Here is a 9294-nt window from a genome sequence, read left to right on the forward strand (position 1 = left end):
TTTGTGTGATTGATGCTGTATTACTGCCTTTTAGTGGTTTGTGTGATTGATGCTGTATTACTGCCTTTTAGTGGTTTGTGTGATTGATGCTGTATTACTGCCTTTTAGTGGTTTGTGTGATTGATGCTGTATTACTGCCTTTTAGTGGTTTGTGTGATTGATGCTGTATTACTGCCTTTTAGTGGTTTGTGTGATTGATGCTGTATTACTGCCTTTTAGTGGTTTGTGTGATTGATGCTGTATTACTGCCTTTTAATGGTTTGTGTGCTTGATGCTGTATTACTGCCTTTTAGTGGTTTGTGTGATTGATGCTGTATTACTGCCTTTTAATGGTTTGTGTGATTGATGCTGTATTACTGCCTTTTAATGGTTTGTGTGATTGATGATGTATTACTGCCTTTTAGTGGTTTTTGTGATTGATGCTGTATTACTAACTTTTAGTGGTTTGTGTGATTGATGCTGTATTACTAACTTTTAGTGGTTTGTGTGATTGATGCTGTATTACTGCCTTTTAGTGGTTTGTGTGATTGATGCTGTATTACTGCCTTTTAGTGGTTTGTGTGATTGATGCTGTATTACTGCCTTTTAGTGGTTTGTGTGATTGATGCTGTATTACTGCCTTTTAATGGTTTGTGTGATTGATGCTGTATTACTGCCTTTTAATGGTTTGTGTGATTGATGATGTATTACTGCCTTTTAGTGGTTTTTGTGATTGATGCTGTATTACTAACTTTTAGTGGTTTGTGTGATTGATGCTGTATTACTAACTTTTAGTGGTTTGTGTGATTGATGCTGTATTACTGCCTTTTAGTGGTTTGTGTGATTGATGCTGTATTACTGCCTTTTAGTGGTTTGTGTGATTGATGCTGTATTACTGCCTTTTAGTGGTTTGTGTGATTGATGCTGTATTACTGCCTTTTAGTGGTTTGTGTGATTGATGCTGTATTACTGCCTTTTAGTGGTTTGTGTGATGGATGCTGTATTACTGCCTTTTAATGGTTTGTGTGATTGATGCTGTATTACTGCCTTTTAGTGGTTTTTGTGATTGATGCTGTATTACTAACTTTTAGTGGTTTGTGTGATTGATGCTGCATTACTAACTTTTAGTGGTTTGTGTGATGGATGCTGTATTACTGCCTTTTAGTGGTTTGTGTGATTGATGCTGTATTACTGCCTTTTAGTGGTTTGTGTGATTGATGCTGTATTACTGCCTTTTAGTGGTTTGTGTGATGGATGCTGTATTACTGCCTTTTAATGGTTTGTGTGATTGATGCTGTATTACTGCCTTTTAGTGGTTTTTGTGATTGATGCTGTATTACTAACTTTTAGTGGTTTGTGTGATTGATGCTGCATTACTAACTTTTAGTGGTTTGTGTGATGGATGCTGTATTACTGCCTTTTAGTGGTTTGTGTGATTGATGCTGTATTACTGCCTTTTAATGGTTTGTGTGATTGATGCTGTATTACTGCCTTTTAGTGGTTTGTGTGATTGATGCTGTATTACTGCCTTTTAATGGTTTGTGTGATTGATGCTGTATTACTGCCTTTTAGTGGTTTGTGTGATAGATGCTGTATTACTGCCTTTTAGTGGTTTGTGTGATTGATGCTGTATTACTGCCTTTTAGTGGTTTGTGTGATTGATGCTGTATTACTGCCTTTTAGTGGTTTGTGTGATTGATGCTGTTTTACTGCCTTTTAGTGGTTTGTGTGATTGATGCTGTATTACTGCCTTTTAGTGGTTTGTGTGATTGATGCTGTATTACTGCCTTTTAGTGGTTTGTGTGATTGATGCTGTATTACTGCCTTTTAGTGGTTTGTGTGATTGATGCTGTATTACTGCCTTTTAGTGTTTTTTGTGATTGATGCTGTATTACTAACTTTTAGTGGTTTGTGTGATTGATGCTGTATTACTAACTTTTAGTGGTTTTTGTGATTGATGCTGTATTACTGCCTTTTAATGGTTTGTGTGATTGATGATGTATTACTGCCTTTTAGTGGTTTTTGTGATTGATGCTGTATTACTAACTTTTAGTGGTTTTTGTGATTGATGCTGTATTACTAACTTTTAGTGGTTTGTGTGATTGATGCTGTATTACTGCCTTTTAGTGGTTTGTGTGATTGATGCTGTATTACTGCCTTTTAGTGGTTTGTGTGATTGATACTGTATTACTGCCTTTTAGTGGTTTGTGTGATTGATGCTGTATTACTGCCTTTTAGTGGTTTGTGTGATTGATGCTGTATTACTGCCTTTTAATGGTTTGTGTGATTGATGCTGTATTACTGCCTTTTAATGGTTTGTGTGATTGATGATGTATTACTGCCTTTTAGTGGTTTTTGTGATTGATGCTGTATTACTAACTTTTAGTGGTTTGTGTGATTGATGCTGTATTACTAACTTTTAGTGGTTTGTGTGATTGATGCTGTATTACTGCCTTTTAGTGGTTTGTGTGATTGATGCTGTATTACTGCCTTTTAGTGGTTTGTGTGATTGATGCTGTATTACTGCCTTTTAGTGGTTTGTGTGATTGATGCTGTATTACTGCCTTTTAGTGGTTTGTGTGATTGATGCTGTATTACTGCCTTTTAATGGTTTGTGTGATTGATGCTGTATTACTGCCTTTTAGTGGTTTGTGTGATTGATGCTGTATTACTGCCTTTTAGTGGTCTGTGTGATTGATGCTGTATTACTGCCTTTTAGTGGTTTGTGTGATTGACGCTGTTTTACTGCCTTTTAGTGGTTTTTGTGATTGATGCTGTATTACTGCCTTTTAATGGTTTGTGTGATTGATGCTGTATTACTGCCTTTTAATGGTTTGTGTGATTGATGCTGTATTACTGCCTTTTAGTGGTTTGTGTGATTGATGCTGTATTACTGCCTTTTAATGGTTTGTGTGATTGATGCTGTATTACTGCCTTTTAGTGGTTTGTGTGATTGATGCTGTATTACTGCCTTTTAATGGTTTGTGTGATTGATGCTGTATTACTGCCTTTTAGTGGTTTGAGTGATTGATGCTGTATTACTGCCTTTTAGTGGTTTGTGTGATTGATGCTGTATTACTGCCTTTTAGTGGTTTGAGTGATTGATGCTGTATTACTGCCTGTTAGTGGTTTGAGTGATTGATGCTGTATTACTGCCTTTTAGTGGTTTGAGTGATTGATGCTGTATTACTGCCTTTTAGTGGTTTGTGTGATTGATGCTGTATTACTGCCTTTTAGTGGTTTGAGTGATTGATGCTGTATTACTGCCTTTTAGTGGTTTGAGTGATTGATGCTGTATTACTGCCTGTTAGTGGTTTGTGTGATTGATGCTGTATTACTGCCTTTTAGTGGTTTGTGTGATTGATGCTGTTTTACTGCCTTTTAGTGGTTTGTGTGATTGATGCTGTATTACTGCCTTTTAATGGTTTGTGTGATTGATGCTGTATTACTGCCTTTTAGTGGTTTGTGTGATTGATGCTGTATTACTGCCTTTTAATGGTTTGTGTGATTGATGCTGTATTACTGCCTTTTAGTGGTTTGAGTGATTGATGCTGTATTACTGCCTTTTAGTGGTTTGTGTGATTGATGCTGTATTACTGCCTGTTAGTGGTTTGTGTGATTGATGCTGTTTTACTGCCTTTTAGTGGTTTGTGTGATTGATGCTGTATTACTGCCTTTTAGTGGTTTGTGTGATTGATGCTGTATTACTGCCTTTTAGTGGTTTGTGTGATTGATGCTGTATTACTGCCTTTTAGTGGTTTGTGTGATTGATGCTGTATTACTGCCTGTTAGTGGTTTGTGTGATTGATGCTGTATTACTGCCTGTTAGTGGTTTGTGTGATTGATGCTGTATTACTGCCTTTTAGTGGTTTGTGTGATTGATGCTGTATTACTGCCTTTTAGTGGTTTGTGTGATTGATGCTGGATTACTGCCTTTTAGTGGTTTGTGTGATTGATGCTGTATTACTGCCTTTTAGTGGTTTGTGTGATTGATGCTGTATTACTGCCTTTTAGTGGTTTGTGTGATTGATGCTGTATTACTGCCTTTTAGTGGTTTGTGTGATTGATGCTGTATTACTGCCTTTTAGTGGTTTGTGTGATTGATGCTGTATTACTGCCTTTTAGTGGTTTGTGTGATTGATGCTGTATTACTGCCTTTTAGTGGTTTGTGTGATTGATGCTGTATTACTGCCTTTTAGTGTGATTGATGCCGTATTACTGCCTTTTAGTGCTTTGTGTGATTGATGCCGTATCACTGCCTTTTAGTGGTTTGTGTGATTGATGCTGTATTACTGCCTTTTAGTGGTTTGTGTGATTGATGCTGTATTACTGCCTTTTAGTGGTTTGTGTGATTGATGCTGTATTACTGCCTTTTAGTGCTTTGTGTGATTGATGCCGTATTACTGCCTTTTAGTGCTTTGTGTGATTGATGCTGTATTACTGCCTTTTAGTGGTTTGTGTGATTGATGCTGTATTACTGCCTTTTCATGGTTTGTGTGATTGATGCTGTATTACTGCCTTTTAGTGTGATTGATGCTGTATTACTGCCTTTTAATGGTTTGTGTGATTGATGCTGTATTACTGCCTTTTAGTGATTTGTGTGATTGATGCTGTATTACTGCCTTTTAGTGGTTTGTGTGATTGATGCTGTATTACTGCCTTTTAGTGGTTTGTGTGATTGATGCTGTATTACTGCTTTTAATGGTTTGTTTGATTGATGCTGTATTACTGCCTTTTAGTGATTTGTGTGATTGATGCTGTATTACTGCCTTTTAGTGGTTTGTGTGATTGATGCTGTATTACTGCCTGTTAGTGGTTTGTGTGATTGATGCTGTATTACTACCTTTTAGTGGTTTGTGTGATTGATGCTGTATTACTGCCTTTTAGTGGTTTGTGTGATTGATGCTGTTTTACTGCCTTTTAGTGGTTTGTGTGATTGATGCTGTATTACTGCCATTTACGGTGTTTAAACCGTTCCTGTTCACAATCAGACTTGTTTTTTTCCTCACCCTCTTCCCTCCATTGCACCCCAGCCCTTCCTACGCTGTCTTCACATACTTAAGGCTGATACAAAGTTTATTTGTCTCTTTATCAGACTTTGTTTCCTTCCTTCCCTCTAAGCAGCGTAGACTTGCTTCTCTGTAACCCGGTTGTTTAAAATCTCACATAAATACTTAAGACCTTGACTTTCTTTGGACATTTCTTTATTGAATAGCATTGTTTTTGGGAGTTGTAGTCAAGTTTGACTGTATTATTTGTGCAGTAATATTTAGTGGCAAAATAATGAACATTTTTAATGGTTAACTATTCACAGATACTCTTCTTGTGTGCCGTGCAGGTCACCTGATCATCTCCTACTTCCTGCTCAACTACTTCTGTGGACTGGACATCGAGAGGAGGAACTGCCACGGCTTCACGGCCTTGATGAAGGCGGCCATGCAAGGTCGGGCCGACTGTTGCCGCATGATCATGCTTGCCGGTAAGACGCCGCCGCCGCCGACGTTGACGCCGACGCAGCGAACCCACGTGGCTTCATGTTTGCAGGAGGCGACGTCCAAGCCCGGGACGGCGGGCGCAAGATGACGCCCAGAGAGTGGGCTCTGTTCACGGGCCGCTACGAGACCGCCAACCTGATGAACCGCCTCATGATGAGGCCGTGTGCCGAGCAGTTCTGTGACTGCTTCAGCCTGGAGTGGCCCCTGCTGGAGGTGATGGGCTCCTTTCATTCATAGGACTGTCCCCATACTACTTTGTTCCTTTCATTCATAGGACTGTCCCCATACTACTTTGTTCCTTTCATTCATAGGACTGTCCCCATACCACTTTGTTCCTTTCATTCATAGGACTGTCCCCATACTACTTTGTTCCTTTCATTCATCGGACTGTCCCCATACTACTTTGTTCCTTTCATTCATAGGACTGTCCCCATACTACTTTGTTCCTTTCATTCATAGGACTGTCCCCATACTACTTTTTTCCTTTCATTCATAGGACTGTCCCCATACTACTTTGTTCCTTTCAATCATAGGACCGTCCCCATACTACTTTGTTCCTTTCATTCATAAGACTGTCCCCATACTACTTTGTTCCTTTCATTCATAAGACTGTCCCCATACTACTTTGCTCCTTTCATTCATAAGACTGTCCCCATACTACTTTGTTCCTTTCATTCATAAGACTGTCCCCATACTACTTTGTTCCTTTCATTCATAGGACTGTCCCCATACTACTTTGTTCCTTTCAATCATAGGACTGTCCCCATACTACTTTGTTCCTTTCATTCATAAGACTGTCCCCATACTACTTTGTTCCTTTCATTCATAGGACTCTCCCCATACTACTTTGTTCCTTTCATACATAGGACTGTCCCCATACTACTTTGTTCCTTTCATTCATAGGACTGTCCCCATACTACTTTGTTCCTTTCATTCATAGGACTGTCCCCATACTACTTTGTTCCTTTCATTCATAGGACTGTCCCCATACTACTTTGTTCCTTTCATTCATAGGACTGTCCCCATACTACTTTGTTCCTTTCATTCATAAGACTGTCCCCATACTACTTTGTTCTTTTCATTTATAGGACTGTCCCCATACTACTTTGTTCCTTTCATTCATAGGACTGTCCCCATACTACTTTTTTCCTTTCATTCATAGGACTGTCCCCATACTACTTTGTTCCTTTCATTAATAAGACTGTCCCCATACTACTTTGTTCCTTTCATTCATAGGACTGTCCCCATACTATTTTGTTCCTTTCATTCATAGGACTGTCCCCATACTACTTTTTTCCTTTCATTCATAGGACTGTCCCCATACTACTTTGTTCCTTTCATTAATAAGACTGTCCCCATACTACTTTGTTCCTTTCTTTCATAGGATTGTCCTCATACTACTTTGTTCCTTTCATTCATAGGACTGTCCCCATACTACTTTGTTCCTTTCTTTCATAGGATTGTCCTCATACTACTTTGTTCCTTTCATTCATAGGACTGTCCCCATACTACTTTGTTCCTTTCATTCATAGGACTGTCCCCATACTACTTTGTTCCTTTCATTCATCGGACTGTCCCCATACTACTTTGCTCCTTTCATTCATAAGACTGTCCCCATACTACTTTGTTCCTTTCATTCATAAGACTGTCCCCATACTACTTTGTTCCTTTCATTCATAGGACTGTCCCCATACTACTTTGTTCCTTTCAATCATAGGACTGTCCCCATACTACTTTGTTCCTTTCATTCATAAGACTGTCCCCATACTACTTTGTTCCTTTCATTCATAGGACTCTCCCCATACTACTTTGTTCCTTTCATACATAGGACTGTCCCCATACTACTTTGTTCCTTTCATTCATAGGACTGTCCCCATACTACTTTGTTCCTTTCATTCATAGGACTGTCCCCATACTACTTTGTTCCTTTCATTCATAGGACTGTCCCCATACTACTTTGTTCCTTTCATTCATAAGACTGTCCCCATACTACTTTGTTCTTTTCATTTATAGGACTGTCCCCATACTACTTTGTTCCTTTCATTCATAGGACTGTCCCCATACTACTTTTTTCCTTTCATTCATAGGACTGTCCCCATACTACTTTGTTCCTTTCATTAATAAGACTGTCCCCATACTACTTTGTTCCTTTCATTCATAGGACTGTCCCCATACTATTTTGTTCCTTTCATTCATAGGACTGTCCCCATACTACTTTTTTCCTTTCATTCATAGGACTGTCCCCATACTACTTTGTTCATTTCATTAATAAGACTGTCCCCATACTACTTTGTTCCTTTCTTTCATAGGATTGTCCTCATACTACTTTGTTCCTTTCATTCATAGGACTGTCCCCATACTACTTTGTTCCTTTCTTTCATAGGATTGTCCTCATACTACTTTGTTCCTTTCATTCATAGGACTGTCCCCATACTACTTTGTTCCTTTCATTCATAGGACTGTCCCCATACTACTTTGGTCCATCACTTAAAAGTGGTCTGCCACATCATTAAAGTGGTTCATCATGTCATTAAAGTGGTCTACCACTTCATTAGCGATGTGGCCCTCAATGAAAAGGAGTTTGACACCCCTGCCTTCAGAGTTGGCGCTGGACATCGAGTTGACAGCTGGGGCTTTTAGCTCGATGCCTAGCGCTCCAGCCTTGGAGAGAATGGAAGCAGAGTCCGGACCAGGCAGGTCACACATGGCCTCCAAGCTAAATTGGTGCAAGAAAATCCTCCATTTTTTTTTCTTTGAACAAGAATTTGTTTTGTCCTCTGCAGGATTTGGTATTCCAGGCCCAAGAACCCAAGTCCTGCTGCAAGCGTCTGGCGGACCTCCTGTCCTGTTGCCCTTTCAGATTTTACCTCAGCAACAAGGTCAACCCTTTGGAAGACGGCGCACTGGAACACATGGTCAGAGTCACCACCGGTCTCAAGAGTCCGGTCGTCGCCACCGCCTGTCACACCGTGTGCCCGGGGAGCCCCCCCTGCCTGGGGAAACGGCGCTACGCGGTGCAGGATATCCTCAGGAAGCAACGCCTGGCCGACCTTAAGAACCTGGGCCCCGACAGACTGAACCACTACAAGACCTTCTTCCAGAACTCCCGCGTCCTCCTCATCCCCAGGGCCAGGGATCGCAGGGCCAGCCTCCAACCTCAGATTCTGACGGACATGGCGGCGGCGGCGTCCTCGGTGGCCATGAGGCGGGCCAGTCTGCTGCCCCTCCACCTGTTGAGGAGGAGCAGCGTGCGGCCGGGCATCGTGGTGCCCAAGGTGAGGCTCTGCAAGGCGCCGGCTCCTTCCTTCATACCGGAAAAACTGCGACGGACTCAGAACTACCATCAGCTGCAGATCCCAAAGTGGGACTACAAGATGAAGAAGGTGGAGAGGAAGAAGGAGGAGAGACAGAGACTTTTACCGATGACCAGGAGAAGATGAGACAGGACTTTGTTGACATGGTTGCCTTGTTGAATCCTTCCCTGCAGCATGAACTGCCCATCGTGCACTTAATCCTAATAAAAAGGCTCTTCAAAGATCTAATCGGATTTCACTAAAAACAACACTTTTTAATAATAATAATAATAATAGTTCATTTATACGCGCCTTTCTCAGCACTCAAGGTCACCTTACAACAGATGAAAGATCAATCAGTAATGTGACCAACACTTAAAAAGCAAAGCTATGTACATAATAAGAATAGTGGGCAGCACGGTGGACCAGAGGTTAGTGCAAGTGCCTCACAATACGAAGGTCCTGAGTAGTCCTGAGTTCAATCCCGGGCTCGGGATCCTTCTGTGTGGAGTTTCCATGTTCTCCCC

General features: G+C 40.7%; 1 protein-coding gene across 1 annotated transcript in view; it reads left to right on the top strand.

Moving 5' to 3' along the window:
• The window catches only part of LOC133545645 (ankyrin repeat domain-containing protein 33B-like), a 17068-nt gene extending 8153 nt beyond the window's left edge, over positions 1 to 8915 (top strand). Inside the window, exons 3-5 of the mRNA XM_061891410.1 lie at positions 5318 to 5458; positions 5524 to 5687; positions 8258 to 8915. Coding sequence (XP_061747394.1) covers positions 5318 to 5458; positions 5524 to 5687; positions 8258 to 8914 — 962 coding nt within the window. The 3' untranslated portion in view covers position 8915. The remainder of the gene's footprint in view (positions 1 to 5317; positions 5459 to 5523; positions 5688 to 8257) is intronic.
• The last annotated feature ends 379 nt before the right edge of the window (positions 8916 to 9294 follow it).

The sequence above is a fragment of the Nerophis ophidion genome, linkage group LG28, assembly GCF_033978795.1.
Source record: "Nerophis ophidion isolate RoL-2023_Sa linkage group LG28, RoL_Noph_v1.0, whole genome shotgun sequence".
Classification (NCBI taxonomy): domain Eukaryota; kingdom Metazoa; phylum Chordata; class Actinopteri; order Syngnathiformes; family Syngnathidae; genus Nerophis; species Nerophis ophidion.